At 48.2% G+C, this 16,284-nt stretch overlaps 1 protein-coding gene across 5 annotated transcripts in view; it reads right to left on the reverse strand.

Moving 5' to 3' along the window:
* The window catches only part of DIS3L2 (DIS3 like 3'-5' exoribonuclease 2), a 213,744-nt gene that overhangs the window by 15,769 nt on the left and 181,691 nt on the right, over positions 1-16,284 (reverse strand). For all 5 annotated transcript variants that reach the window (XM_087819517.1, XM_087819515.1, XM_087819516.1 and 2 more), the window contains one exon: positions 11,246-11,325. In XM_087819517.1, the coding sequence (XP_087675643.1) occupies positions 11,246-11,325 (80 nt within the window). The remainder of the gene's footprint in view (positions 1-11,245; positions 11,326-16,284) is intronic.

A 16,284-nucleotide genomic window follows, 5' to 3' on the forward strand; every position in this document is an offset into this window, starting at 1 on the left:
GAAAGGCCAAGTATAGGGAGTGCTTAGGTCACATCTCCAGAGCGTGGCAGGGCTGTGATCTGGAGACTGGTCTTTTTGACTCCAGAGACTGTTCTTCACCGTCACACTGCAGGTGGGGAGGGCCTTCCAGGGTCACTGAGGCCCAGGCCTGCCTGGGGCAGGTGAAGGAAAAGTAATGTGTCTAGGAGAAGAGGGTTTTCTGGACTGGGCAAAACAGGAATCTGGTTCCTCAGCCATAAAGAGGGAATCTGTGTTTTTGTGTCTCCCCCAACCTCAGCGATTGAGGTCTACAGAGGCTGGGCACTGCCGGAGCGGGCCAGCCAAGGTGGCAAGGCCTGCAAAGGCTCTCAGCACCAGGGATGTGGCTTCTTGAACCAAAGGCTGTAGCTCCCTTGGTCCCTGTAGCTCTTGCTGGCTGGCTCCTGGCCTCAGCCCAGCTCCCCACCAAGTCACAAGGAAATGGGCACCTCCATACCCTGTCATTGGGCCTCCTCTTGGCTGATGGGCACCAGACTCTCTGGGATTCCCCCTGGGGCTTCAACATTGCTGCCTCTTCCTGCCACACCCTAGCCCATCTTCTCCACGCTGTCCTACTGAATTTTCAAGGCTCAGCTCAGGCCCAGAACTTGTCACTGGATCACCAATTTTCCTGCCTGGGTAGCAGGCCTCGCTCATCTCTGCATCCCAGGGCCAAGGGCATGTGTAGGTGCTGATGAAAAGTTAGTGGAACAAATAGGTGCCTACTGCTCCACAGAAAACACTGAGGGGAAAACAAGGCCTGTTTTGGGAATGAGAGTGCAGCAACCAGGAGAAGGGCCTGGGAGTGGCAGTTCAGTTCCTGCGGCTTCCTTTTGGCTATCCCTGCTGGAAGGCAGGTGCCTGAACTCGGTAGAAAGAATGAAGACAGCTTCTGTTGGCCTAGGGGGACTCAGTGAATCTGCTCTAGTGAGATTCCTACTCGCCCGTGGGTGGTTATTGCTTAGACCCAGCACAAGGTGATGGTGTGCTGGCACATGTGGTGGTCACCTGATCAATGAATACTCTTATCCAAGGGCAGTCTGCCCTACTATAAATATGAAACCCAGCTGATAATTAAAGAACTCTCTCTTCCTGGGCTGTTTCCACTGAACTAACACTTGTCTTGTCACCCACTGGGATGCAGTATGTTGAGTCTGGCACAGCTCTTCATACATGACTTTTAAAATATTGACCCACAGTTTTATGAACTAGGTTCAGAGTGGTTTAAATGAATATGTTCCCATCCAGAGCCTTGGGCTCCCCAACATCATCATGTCCCTGCTCAGACACACACAGCCAACATCCATGGGGCACCGAGGCACCAGCTCTCCCTCGGCACATGGGAAGGGGCAGGTGGAGGCATGCAAGGAGACAGCTGGTTTTACCCCATCTCTCCCCCAGGGCTCTGGCCACTGAAAGCTGCCAGACAAGGCTGTGTAAAGACTTCAGCCCTCTGGGTGCCACCCTCCACTCTACTTTAGACCCAAGGCCAGAACAATCAGATTAGGCCCTTCACCCTCCAGGTGGGCTGAGTTGATAGAGAATCAGACTGCGAGGCCAGCGAATGTCAACGTCAGGGCCCCATCATTCACTTCCCTGACCAGCTGCTCCAAGTTCCTCTTTTAAGGCAGCCCAGGTGTAGAGGAGCCCTGTTTATCTACGACTTAGAGACGCTCTAAGAAAGCTAGGCACCTGGGACACTGGCAAGATTTTTGCATCAGCAGTGGCCTTCACGAGTAGCTCAGGCCAGGCGGGGCAGCCATTCATGACTGGGAGGACTAGTTGGTTCCACCCAGGCCTCTGTCAGGTAAGCTCTGCTCTCCTGGGCAGAGACCACCACACCCAGGGCTCTCCGGCGTCAGCCTGGCTGCCCCCAGCTGGGAGGAGGCCCTGCCCAAGGCCCCACAGGGCCCGGTGTGGGTCCCTGGCTGCAGCTCCTCCCACGATCAGGCCTGGCATACTGTTAAGTATTTCATACATATTCATTACTATTATTATAAAAACCTTAAGGTGTCAAGAGTCTGCTGTTATTAACAAATAGAAGAATGTTAACATAGAACACAAGGGGTAAGAGCAGAGGCAGCCAGCTTCCGGAGCTGGTCAGCCAGCACTTGCTGGGCATCTACAGCATTCCAGGCATCGTGCTGGGGCTGGGCCAGATACCACCCTTGCCCTTGGGCACAGGAATCAGAAGATGGACACGTAGTCATCCCTCCTTCCTCCCCGGGTTCCCCATCAGAATTCTTTTAGAGTCATAAACTGGCTCTTTCTTGGGCACTTATTTCCTGAGCTCCCACGAAGTGTTCTTAGCACTGTGGGCAATAGATCCCTCAGACGATCTAAGCAAAGTGGTTTTATGCTCACCCGCCACCCTCTACCCACAAAGAGGTTTCTACAATGCCCAAGACAGGAGCCTGCCTCACAGGGCACACAGGAGCGTGTTGTGTGTGTGAGGGGGGGTCTGAGGTACACAAGCAACATGAGAGTTATGTCTGATGACATGGACAGCTGGAAAAAGCCCAAGGAGGTGAAGAATTCCTTCCGCTTCAAGGACAGAACACTGGAGAATCTGATGGCTTCTTAGAATATTTACGACACAAAAGATGGCAACCAGCTAATTGGTCTTTGGTCTATGCTGAAGACTAATAAGAGGGACAGATTTAGATTGAACTGGAGGGCTGAGAGAACTAAGGAGGAACTTTCTAGCATGACAAACGCACTAAACAATTCAGTTCAAAGTCGATTTAAAGAGCACAGCCTCGTCTCGCTTGTCTGGAACTCGACAGCACACAATCTTGAATATCGGAAACATAGGGAGAACCAGGAAAACCAACAATGACAACTGTGAGCAGCCAGCACAGGTGTGGGAGCCAGGTGCCCAGTATGACTCAAGGGGAGTCACTCGGAGCCTCTTCTCTTCGTGAACCACTCTGACCCTCCACTTGGCTTTCTAGCTATCTCACACCCCCATGGGCCTCATACTCATACCAGGCTGGAGAGGGCACTAGCGGCAGCTTCTAGCAGCGGTGGAGAGTGACAGGTGACTGTAAAGGCGGCCCTGTAGGTGGGGGAGGGCCTCATAAGGACAAGTTAAACACCTGCACTGGGGGGCATCTGGTGCAGATGGAGGCACGGTACAGCGCAGCAGACCACAGGGAAGCACTCCAACATCACAATCTAAACACTGAATAATCCCAAGTATTAGAAGGGCTACGTTATGTCCAGTTGACACTATCAAAGCAAACAGGTATAAAAATTAAAAGTTTTGGTGCCTCCTTCCTATTGCTTTAAATTTGACTTCTGTGAGCTTCTCTGTCAGTCTGTGCCCTGTTCTCTGTGTCTGTTGCTAGTACCTTGTGTAGTCCCTGGGGGTAGACCACCTCCTTTCTTTCCCTCCCCAGTTCTCTGCAGTTTGCTCTCCGATTCAAACGGCTGTCTTTAGCACGTTTCCCCCTTTATAAAAATCCTTGTACAGAGTTGCTTCATCATATTAATAATAATAATAAAAACATGACTATGAAAAAAAAAGTTTCGGTGCTTGAAATAAGAAATCCCTTTCCAGGTGACAATATGGTTCTACAGAACAGTCCCTCCCTAAGGTTCCAGATGGCTCAAACATTCAGGCATTTATCTATGCCAGTGGCTCGCCCGCCCATGTGGGGCGTGGAGGAGACACCCGACGGTGCACAAGGAAGCTGCAGAGGACTGAGGGCCCATTGTTCTGAGAGGGGCGTGCTGCGGGGTGAGCTGGCGCCCCGCCACTGCGGGTCTCACTCCCGAGTGCTCCCCACAGCACTTCAGTTCCAGAGTGGTGACAGCAGGGTCCTCAATCCCAGCAAATGAGCCACGTCCTCTAACATCCAGGCCACTCTGACGTTTGGAACCTGCCCCCCACTGACCATCCTGGACTTGGGGGGCAGAGACCATGTCGCCCTCATCTTTTCCTGGGAGCCTGGCCCAGCAGTGCCTGGCACAGCCTCGGGGTGGACGAGTCAGGGAGTGGTGTGTGTTCTGTATCTCAGCTAGGCCGTGCTGTGTTGGGTTTTCAGAGTAGCTACGTGAGTCCGCCCTTCCTTTCATTGACTCAGTGGCCATGGGTTGGGCACCTGCTGAGTCCCTCAGTGAGCTCTCTTGCTCATCTGGGCTCCAACCACTGGAGCAGCGTGCTGAGAACAAAGAGTGATCATGTTCAATTCCTCCTCAATAAATGAAGCAGCCTCTCAGCAATTTATATCATTCGATGGTCTTTGTTATCAAGTGCAACTCCTTCAGGCTCTGGAGGCTTCCTGTCCAACCACCAAGAAAAAGCCACAATGCCTCAGAGAGCCTGGGAGTGGCAGTGAAGACAGATCCGAAACACCTCTCCACAGAGAGCACAGCCAAGAGCAGAGCAAGCCAAGCACGTTCTGGTCACCTGCCAGCAGCTGCAAGAGGTAATAGCCATGGGCACCTGGCTTCAGGCTTGGGGCCAAGATGCAATCCTGCGGCCCATTTCCTGCATGGACTAACCTCCCTGAGAGTTCCTCAGGCCTCTATGGCCTGGGCCTGGGCTCTGGACTCCCAGGTACCTGAGAGAGAGCAGCAAATCCCTCTGTGCAGATACCCTAAGTATCTGAACGTGCCCTGGAGTCTGGCTCAACACCCAGCATGAAGGGGGCCGAGGTACATGTCTTCCTACAGGGAACTGAGTGGCCTGTTCATCACACAGGGAGAGCCTGAATATCACGAGCCTCTTCAGAACTCCTCCAAGTCTTGGAAAGGGGCAAGCTCCTTGGGTTTAATAACTGCCCAGTCTAGCCTTCTGCTCATAAAGCTAAGGCTTTAGGGGCCAAAGAGCAGTCTTCCTCCAGGATGCAAATCTGTGGATGCACAAATACCCAGAAGCAGAAAAAGAGACATGAGTCACGCCAGGAAATTCTGAAAAAGGTACATATGTGGCAGGTAGAGGCACAGAGAGAACAAATAGGCGATCCCGTCTATCCTCTCTTCTGGGTCAAAGCATGTCACCACGCGCTAAAAAGCACCTGGAAAAAACAAACAAAGGGCTCCAAGCCACACTGGCTTGCTGCAGCACCAAGTGGTTCCCCGGAACGGAGAGAACTGCAGTCATTGCAAGGAGAGGCATAAAGAAAAAGGCCGAGTTGTACAAAAGAAGTTTGAGGAGGAAAAAAGCTGTTTGCTGAAGGTAACCCTGTGTTAAGTCAACTGAGAAAACACTTATTCTCTTTAACAAGGTCTTTGAGAATCTCAAGTGTTTAGTGTCAGAGTTTCAGTGTCCTAGAATTCTGCCTTGCAGGGAACTCTCCGGCCATCCTTGGGTAGCTCCTGGGGTACAGAAGGAGGGCTGTGAGGACAAGGACACCCTCACCTCGCCAGCAGGGCCAGTCTGGGTGTGAGCCGGGCTCTACCCTCCCTGTACTCTTCCTTCTTTTCTCCAAATCTCAGCAGAGAAAGCGTCTGGGCATCTGCACAGACTTCATAATCCTCAAACTGAGACTATAAAGATCTTAAAAACACACAGCCATGACCCAAGCAGCCTGACCGGGAAGAAAGCTCTCAGTCACTGCCTTCCACCCTCTGGCATCAGACAAGAGCACACAAGTCAGCAGAGGCCAGAGAAGGCCCTGTACCTAGCCTGGTGGGTGGCTCAGCCAGGCGGCTGAGGAGAGCTGCAGGTGCAGCCCTTCAGGGTCCCAGGAAGGAAGGAAGGGCTCCTTTCCTGTGAGACTCACCAAAGCCCAAGTTTGTTTCCATGGTAATGGAAATCAGAGAAAGGTGGGATGGGACAGATTTGACATAAACTGATATGGAGGAGGGGAAAGGAAAGGATATTAAATACACCGTTGAAGCAGTTTAACAACTTTTCTCTTGGAGATCTAAGACAAAAGTGATAATTTTGTGACTTTGGGGGTTATACAATCAATATTCTTACAGGGAACTAGGGGGTAGTAAGAACAGCCTGAGCTTTGGGTCCAGTACATCTCTTTGAATTCCTGCTCATCTGTACCAGCCATGAGATCCGTCTGTAAAATGGAAAAGGCAAAATCTTCTTCACAAGGTTAAAATAAAGAGCCACAGTCTTGTGATAAACATCAGCTCATTTTCTCTAAAATGTAAAACTGATTCTATTCTTTGAGCTCCTAGGATACAAACCATCACTGCCACATTCCAAACTTTAAAGTATTCCCAAATTAAAAACTCATCTTGGGGACAAGTGAAATCAAGGGTATACTAAAGAATATTCCAGTGCAAATTTTCATAATCTAAGTTTGTGGTAAAAACCCTTCTCACTGAGATCAAGAACAAGACATGGATGCCTGCTGTCATCACTTCCATTAAATACTTCACAGTGCAATAAGGCAAGAAAAAGAAATACATGGTGTGAGAATTGGGGGGGAAAAAGTAAAACTGTCACTATTTGAAGATGATATGACTTGGGTATATAGAAAATAAAAAATCTACAAATTACTTGAATTTAATAAATAAATTTAGGAACATCACTGGCTGGCTACAGGGTCAATAAAAATAAGTTATATTTCCATATATCGGCAATAAAGAGAAAAGGAGATTTATAAATACCATTTAAAGTAGTATCACAAATATCAAATACTCGGAGTAATCTAAGGAAAGACAAGCAAGACGCTACATAGGAAATTATACAACGTTATTGAGGAGGTTTAGAGAGGACCTAAATAAAGACGGAGATATACCATGTCTGTGAAGTAGAAGACTCAGTATCATAAAATCGTCAGTTTTTCCCAAATTGATTTATAGATTCAAAGCAATCTCAGTATAAATCCCAGAAAGTCTGTGTGCATGTGTGTGGCAACTGACCATCTGATTATAAAATTTATATGGAAACTGAAAGGGCCAAGAGTAGCTTAGATGCTCTTTATAGACTATAAAGAGGAGCAACGTGGAAAGTGCAGCTCTACCGGACATCAGAACTTTTAACAAAGATACAATTAGGGCAGTGTGGCACTGGCACAGGAACAGACCTACAGATCAGTGAAACAAAACAGTACAGAAACAGACCATGCATATGTGGACACCTCATTTTTGATAAAGGTGGCACTGTGGACCAGTGGGAAACTCTTTTCAACAAATGATGCTGGATTAACTAGATATCCATATGTAAAAAAATGAAACTTGCTGTACCATATTAAAAAAACAATTCTGAGTAGATTATAGGCATCAAATATAAAAGGTAATACAATAGAGCTTCTAGAAGATAATGCAGGAAAACTTGATGGGTAATTTTCTGTGTCGACTAGACTGGCCATGGAGTGCCCAGCTTAAACATTCTTTTTTTTCTTTTTTCTTTATTTATTTATTGATTTGAGACAGAGGGAGGGAGGGAGGGAGGGAGGGAGGGAGGGAGGGAGGGAGGGAGGGAGGGAGAGGGAGAGAGAGAGAGAGAGAGAAACATAGATTTGTTGTTCCACTTATTTATGCATTCACTGGTTGATTCTTGTATGTGCCCTGACTGGGGATTGAACCTACAGCCTTGGCGTATCAGGACAATACTCTAACCAACTGACATACCCAGCCAGGGCTACACATTATTTCTGAGTGTGTCTGTGAAGATGTCCGGGTGTGTCTATGAGCATCTGAAACAGTGGATTCGGTAAAGCAGACAGCCCTCCTAGGGTGGGTGGCATCATCCAATCTGTTGAAAGCAGAGGAAGGAGCAATTCACACCTTTATCCTGTCTTACTTCTTGAGCTGGGCATCTCACCTCGCCTTCTTCTGCCCTCAGACTGAGATTTACACCATGGACTGCCCTGGTTCTCAGGCCTTTGGACTCCACTAAATTACACTCTCAGCTTTCTTGGGTTTCCAGCTTGAAGACAGCACATCATGGGACTTCTCAGTCTCCATGACCATATGAGCTGATCTCTGAAAATAAATCAATCTCTCTCTCTCTCTATCTATATAGGTCTATATATATATGTATACGTATATGTACATATATTATTGTTTCTGTTTCTCTGGAGAACACTAATACAAACACATCTGCAGGACTTTGATACAGATTTCTTAAATGGGATATAAGAAGAATTGACCATAATGAAAAAATTTGATACACTGAATGACAATGAAATGAAATTCTGTTCATCAAAACACCACCAAAATGAGTAAAACAGCAAGCTACTGAGTAGAAGATATTTGCAACATGTATACGCAACAAAGGACTCATATCCAGAATAGAGACAAATACAAATCAATAAGAAAAACAGATAACCCAATAGCCAAACAGGCACGAAATTTGAAAAGGCCCTCTACTGAATAGCCAGTAAACATATGAAGTCTCACATGTTGCAGGTGGAAGTGTTAACCTGGTATAACCACTTGGAAACATTGTTTGGCAGTACCCATTAAAGTGGGTATTTTCTCTATGATTCAGCAATTTCACTTCTAGTTACATATGCAAAAGAAATACATGCATGTATGCATATATGCACCAGAAGACATGGACAAGCAGATTTATAACAACCCCAAACTGGAAATAACCCAGATGTTGGTTGAATTAACACAGATTGGATAAACTGTCATGTATGCATATAAGGAAAGTATTGCAGCAATGAAAATGCATGGATCATAGCTAGATGCAGCAACAAAGATGAATTCAGACACAAGAGAGAATGCATTGAATGATTCCATTTACACAAAGCTCAAAGCCAAGCAGAACTAATTTACAGTGTTTGAAGTTAAGATAATGGATTCCTTTGGGACAAGAGAGAGGGCATGAGGGGAGCTCCTGGGGTGCTGAAATGTCCTATTTCTTGATCTGGGTGGTAGTTACGTAGGTGTGTTCATGCTAATGCTCCTCTGAACTAGACGCATATGACTCCTGTACTTTCCTCTAGGCATGTCAAAATTCAAAAATACGTTTACAGAAGCGAGTTTATTGTAAAAATGTTTTTCCGTGTGCACACTATAAAGGGAAAGAGTGGGTTGGACATTAAGTTGTAACACTCACTGAGACATGGATCGGGCACCCCTGCATGTGCACTGATGTGTCTGCACGGCTCTGTCCAGCACGATCTCCCACTGTGGCTGGCTCCTGTATGTTCTCACTCTCACCAGTCCAGCCTTAGAGAGCAACAGGAGCTGGTGAGCACCACGGAGGGCTCAGTACCCTGACCCAGCAGCAGGGGAATTACAACATGACTTCAGGCTCCATCCCTCCCCTACCTCCCAGCAGCAGGGAAAGGGTGCTGACGCACACAACTGATTAAGAGCTTCTCCCTGCCCTGGCCACATTACATCTGTGGGAGACTGGGTTACTGTAACCCCAAGGTAATGTAAGCAACACAGGAGGCAGCCACGCTGACCCGGGCCTTGCTGCCCTCCCTGCAGGGCACATGGGCAGCTCAGCATCACCCCTAAATTCTCCTCTTACATTGCCTACTCTGATACATATGTATATTAGAAGCTAGGGGTTGGGCCAAGAAACAGAGCCAGGCTATTTTCTCCTTTCAGCTTCAAAGACAACCTAAGTTGTTGTCATTGGACCACATGAACTTCAAGGAAGTAGGGCCAGTGCCCTCCCACTGAACCAAAACCCTGCCAACCTTTGTTTCAGGGTGTGAAGAGTCAGGCCAGAAATGGAGTCTGTAAAACCTCCTGGGCCTAAAGACCAGTTCTGCTGCCACGATCTCCATGCACTGGGCTACCATCCACCACCGTCCAGCAAGCAGAGGTGACACTGACAAGCAGGGTGGCAGAACAGATTGCCAAGGCGCTGAAGGCTAAAGTTTCTCCTATTCCCTAGTGATGCTCGCCCTTGCCACCCAGAGACTTGCTCAGTTGTCCCCACCAGTACCTGGACTCCAGAGAAGTCCAGCCCTACTTCTCTGTTGACTCAAGCACTACAAGAAGCTGAGATGGCAGTTCCAACACCATGGCCTACGTAGCCTGGAACAGTGCCATCCAAGGGGAGGAAGGACGGTGTTAAGGGATGCGTGGCCAGCCTCTCCTAAATTATTGCCTTGGTGGGCACCAAGGGTGCACAGCAGCTCATAGTGACACACTCCTACAGGTAAATTACACAGGGTAATACTGCCATGAAAGCAAAATGAATGGTGATTAGATCATGAGACACCCAGGGACCATCCCAACCCACAGCAAAGCAAGAGCTGTGAGGAAGACACGAGTTTCTCTTCTGGAAGATAATGTGTAGTCCCATTGGTGTGTGACTATTTGCTTCCTTCCACTGAATACAATTAAGTAGCTTGGATCTTTAAACATTTAGACCACGGCATGCTGTCCTCAAGTCCGTATTGGGACCGTTCTTGTCACCGACTGAGGTTTCCAAAGGCAGCAACGTGGGACAGCAGTTGTCTTCTGTCTATTCTCTCCCTGGAGTAAACATGATAATGTGACTCTGCCTCACACAGCGCTCAAAGCTTGGCCAGTGACGGTGAGCAAGTGTCCTCGAACTCAGCTTCTACAGACACAACAATAATAAAAGAAAACTCGAGGGCTCGCTGCAGCAGCATATGGTAAAAGAAAAGTCTTTGGGTTGTCATGAGGATCTAACTGGGTAGCAAGTGTAATGTCTGAGTACTGCGCTAACACCCAGCAGCGGTCCTCAACGCTGGCTGCCATCATTATGCGTCACCATCCTCACTGTCATTGTCAACATCAGGGCATACTCCCTTTGCCTTGCTCACTACCACTTTCACTGTCCACAGACAAAAACATAGTCACGGTGGCATCTGCCAGGAAAAGGAGGGGCTATGAAGCATGCCAGGTGTCACCTTTCTAATAAGGCCACCAGGTTACACCTCTGGAAGTTCTCAGAAATCCCCCAACCACAAAGTTCACAAGGTAGACGATTACAACAAAACCTGCAAACACAAGTGTAGTCAGACAGAACTGCGACGAGAGCCAAAGTCACACAGTGAACAGAATTAGCAGCACATGGCTGGGATGAAAGCAGGGCCGGTCTGGAGGACAGCTGGGTCCTGGAAAGGAAGGCCTCGGGACACACATGTCAAACATCACAACTGCTCCTACACAAGCACCACAAGTTCTCTATTTAGGGGCAAAAGAGGTGTTATAGGAGAAATATTTTTTCTGCCACCCATTTTCTAGTACAGTCGCAAAAGTGTGATTCTCCGCCTGACAATCCCTATGTAGGAGCCCAGTGTAGAAAGCCCACAGGTGCTACCCCTACAGGACACAGCGAGCTGACACTCCTTCTCTCTGACTGGCTTACTTGTTGCTGTCGCGGTACTCGTAGATGTGACATCCTTGAGGCAATCCAGTCTCGTGGTCCAGAGTGAAAGCAAGCTTAAGCTGAAGAAAGAGAGAAGAGAAAAACACATAAGTTTTAGGCAGCATGCTCTGTTCATTCTGACAGCTGAAAGGAAAAAAAAATAAGCAAAATCACATTCTCTCCAGCCGACATGTGGAGAACCAGGGCCTGCTACCTCTGGGAAGAGCCCATGCCTTACAGGGACACTGTTGTCAATAAGGACTGTTACCAGGACTCTACTTATTCATTGAGCATGCAACCAATTATTTATTAAGCACCTACCTGGGACACTAAGCTGGCTGATGGGGAAAGAACAGTGAACAGCAGCAGAAAGGGGCCTCCTTCATGATCTTACGCTCTAGTGCAGGAGACGGACATCAACGACATAAACTAATAAGTGACTATACACATAAAAACCTTCAAATTAAAATAGGTCCTCTGAAGCAGGAAAAACTCCCGTTTCTATAGAAGTAAATAACTGGGCCTAGACTAGGACTGCAGAAAGGAGGAGGTTACCAGGACCATGAGGGGAAGGATGGGGAGAGTAGAAGGTTCTCAGCAGAGAGCATAGAAGCCGTGGTGCAGAAGGTACAGTTACTGAAGGTGGCTGCTCAAGAGAACTCACTAGATGTAGGGGACACGGTGGGCAGTGATGCTGGAGAGGAAGGCCAGGGCAGGAAATGCAGGACCTCCTTGGCTACATTAGAAATTTTGGCCTTTATTTAATAGCAAAGGAAGGACTATGACATGTTTTACAGAAGCGGTAGATGACATGATCCAAGTTATGCTTTACCAAGATCCCTCTGGCTACCATGTAGAGACCAGACTGTTGGGGAGAAAGCGAAGCAGGAGCCCTGCAGGAGGCTACTGAGAAGAGCAGGCGGGCAGTGATGGGGTCTGGACATAGAGGGCGGGCAAGCAAGAGGGACAGAAATGAACAATTTGAGATCTATCTTTGAAGTGAACTTTTAGAAGTAGACTAGACAGGATGTACTGATAGATTTGATGTTGGGGAGTGGTTAGGATGGAAAAGAAGAACTCAAGGATGGTTCAATTCTTTATTTGACTAACCAGGCAGGTGGCTGTTCCATTGCTGGTGGGAAGACTGAACTTGGACATGGATAGGGAGTCAAAAGTTTAACTGTGGACATGTTAACCTGGAGGCACGCATTAGCTCTCTCTGGTTAGGAAAGGTCAGGAACAAGGACTCTGGTAATGGTCTCACTTCCTGGATCCCGGAGGGGGCGTTTAGTGCTCAGGTGAGTGCAGAACTCCATCTGCGTCGCTGGGAGCCGGAGCTCAGGAGGTTCTGTGTGTCCTGCTAGAGCCGAGTCGGCTACGGCAGCTTTAACATTTCCAAACGCAGAGCCAGTGACTAGATTTACAAATTCACTGTTTTTTTAAATCACTAGGGAACTTTTCACTAAAATTAACTGCACATTAGGAGGATACATTATTATAACTTTTTTCTAACTGCAAGGCTGTTAACAGAGCTAATGATCTGCATCATTAGATGCTGGACGAGTTCTCGCTCCTTAGAGGGAAGTGAGCTCGCAGGAATGGGCGTCCTCTTACTGACCCAGATGAAAACACAGAACCAGAAACAAGCCCTTCACCGCCACGAAGCCAGAGACTTTGGTCAAAGGCTGTTTCCCTGCAGAGCACTGCCTGGTTCTTCCCAGCCCTCCTTCAGCAAAACGGAAAGCAATTATTTAAAAAGTCTATTCAATACAATCTCTTTCTCTTTACCTCCTCTCCCCTGCAGCTAAGGTCGGGTCTATGTCCATCTAGTCTGTTTTGAAGACTTTGCTGCTTAGAAATGTTTAAATCCTTTGACTTAGTGATTTAAGTTATGAATCTATGGCTTAAAAAAATTATTATAAATGCAGGAGGAAAAACTGTTTTTGCAAAACTGTTCACCTCAGTGTTATCTGCTGGAAAGACTCTAAAAGATCAGCAATAGTGGAATGGTTAATAAACTATACCAGAGTCAATGCAGAAGAGTATGCAGCCGTTACACTGTTTATGAAGAATTCTTATTAATCTGGGAACATATCTGGGTTAGATGGAAAAAACTCAGGATGCATACTTGATTATATATAAGAAGATGATGTAAATAACAAAGACTGCACAGAAGAAAGACTGGAAGGAACAAGAGCAAAACGCCAGCAGGCCCTGGCCACGTGGCACCGCTGGTTGAGCACCGTCCTAGACATCAAAGGGCTGTGGGTTTGATTCCCGGTTGGGGCACATATGGGAGGCAACTGATATTCTCTCTCACACTGATGTCTTTTTTCTCTCTCCCCCTTTCTCTCTCTCTAAAATCAATTAAAAAAACATATCCTCCGGTGAGGATTTAAAAAAGAACGTCTTGTTTACAACGAATGACTCAGTGCTCCAGTCACTGACTTGTAGACACAGAACTAGCCCCCTGCGGGCTGCCCTGCCCTCCGCACATTTTGATGTGGTTGGACAGACCTTTCTTTAGTCTTCCTATTTCACCCAAGTTTTTTTTGTGTGTTTTTTTTAATATATCTTTATTGATTTCAGAGAGAGGAAAGGAGAGGGAGAGAGAGAGATGGAAACATCAATGATGAGAGAGTCACTGATCGGCTGCCTCCCGCATGCCCCCGACTGGGGATGGAGCCCGCAACCCGGGCATGTGCCCTGACCGGGAATCGAACCCTGATCACCTGGATCCTGGGTCGGTGCTCAACCGCTGAGCCACGCCTGGCAGGGCAACCCAAGTTTGTTATTCCTCCTCTTACTGCAGTAAGGAAATGCTGCCTCACATCTGCCCCACTCAGTAACTGTGCCACCAGACGACAAGCAGCGGCTCCAATTCTCTCGGTGCCCAGTGCTCCCCTCTTAGTGGTGCCTATGAAGAGGTGCACACAGTCCTTCACTCAACAGTAGCTGCTGACCACACCATATGAACCAGGCTGCCATCAGTGTCCGTGCTGGCTATAGCCAGGGCCTGCAGGGACCAACCCACGGAGAGGCGCAGCCTGGAAAGTGGGTCTGCTGGAATGACAGCCATCTAAGACATCAGGAGGGCTTATCTTTTCCTTTCCACAGGCAGCTGCCACGTCAAGCAGGAGGAGCCCTCCCCAGTGAACCAGGCAGTTCTGACTGTGCAGCATTCTTGGTATTGAGCAAGGAGGGGAAGCAGCAAGGGCCCCAAGGGCAGTCACAGGCCACTCTGCCGGCAGAGGAAGGAGGCCTCTGGATGGTCTAGTTAGGAGAAAGGCTTTCTTTTGGACAAAGGACAGGACATCTCCCTTGGGCACGACATGGAAGAGCCTTCCACTTTCAGGGGCTCATGCTAGATCACAGAGGAGGGCAGGCTCAGGGTAGCAAGAGGGTGAGACTCCTGCTGGGACCCCTTCTGACCAGTTCTTATGCTACAGCGTGGGCCTCTGGGAAACCGGCAGCATGGGTGAGCTGAGGATCTGGGGTGAGTGGAAGGGGATAGAACCCTCAGAAGAGCAGAGCCTTTCCCCGTATGCCATGGGTAGGCAGGATGTAGGCCCTGCTGAGGTTGCTGGAACTACAAGAGACCTGCCTTCAGCGTCTTTGGGCTGGGGGCTGGGGGAACAAGAGAGGCAGCGGGGCCATCCTCCCAGCAAGTGGCCACAGGTGAGCAACAAGAAGGACTGATTCAGGACTAAGTCTTCCTCAGGGCCTCAGACATTCCTTGAGGAAGACCCTTCAGGTGAACCTAAGGAGAAGAGTAAATGCCCCAGGCTAAGCAGGAGAGGGGTATGCATGGAAGTCACTGAATGTAACCACTGAAGGAAATGTGACCTTATTTTGGAGGCCAACCCAGTGAAGCCAAAGAGCCAGATCATACTCATGAGGTGACCCAAAGAAGAGTGATGGGATGGGACAGGAAAGGGTGGCTAAGGGTGGCATGCAGATGTTCCCTGGGCTCGCGAGCAAGCAGTCTTCCATATGTCAGGTACACATCATGCTCAGGCCACTTGGCATTAAGCTCCATCAGCTAAGGAAGGTACCAGCTCAGTGCTTCTGCTGTTTTGAAAACACCTGGCCTGACCCTGGATGGGCAAAAAATGCATCAAGAAGTCTAGGATTCGCCTGTCTTGTCCACAATAGCTCCACGATGACCTCTGATGGGCAATCAGGTCTCTCTCTGACAGTGGCCTGGATGGTACTTGCGGGCTGCACTGTCATAGACCAGGGTGACCCCAGGGTCCAGCACTGAGCTCCTCTCACAGGGGCGCACTGAGAGGTAGGTAGTAGATGCATAGCGCTAGTTCTGTGGCTGGGCTTGTTCAAGTTCAAACAGACATGGGTTCTCCGGGAGGCCTCGAGCCTGCTTCAATCTGCTAGCTATTAGGACCAAGGTTCAAACGCGGGTCAAGGACCAGCCTGGGAAGCCTCCAGCCGCTCCGTGGTTGACTCTTCCCCGCACAGTCCACTAGTCTTGCAGGGTGTCCAACTCTCACGCTGCAAGTGGCAAACTCCGTCCGAGTTCAAACATTTCAGGTATGTCATTATGGCAAGGAGAAAGAACAGAAAAGCACTTCTACCTGGGCCTGGTTTTGTAATTGAAAGTCTTATTAGAAGGAAATCTTCATTCTCTGAGGTGATCTTTAGTTTTCCTTCCTTAGTTTCCCTTGTTTGGTTTGGATTTCCTAAGCATTATTTCTTTTTTTCCATCTCCTCTTTGCTTTCTTTTATAAGACAAAGATGCTGTGGACTTGGCTTTACTTGGTTCACAATGATTCTATGGCAATGTATTAAGTTTCTTTCTCCTAAGTCCACTGAAGTCTTTTTGGACTTGGAGTGAGCTTTTTAAGAAAGAACTTGCTCATTCAGCAGGATTTTCCTCCCCACCCCAGGCTCTGGTTCTGACCTGGAAAAAATAAGAGCGAGAAAGAGCAAGAGAATCCTGCAGTCCTGACGCTCAACTTCGCAAACCACAAAAAAGAACCTCGCTCCAGTAACGTAATCATGGAGATTTCTGGCACCTTGGT

The sequence above is a fragment of the Miniopterus natalensis genome, chromosome 8 (genome assembly GCF_054644295.1).
Source record: "Miniopterus natalensis isolate mMinNat1 chromosome 8, mMinNat1.hap1, whole genome shotgun sequence".
Taxonomy (NCBI): domain Eukaryota; kingdom Metazoa; phylum Chordata; class Mammalia; order Chiroptera; family Miniopteridae; genus Miniopterus; species Miniopterus natalensis.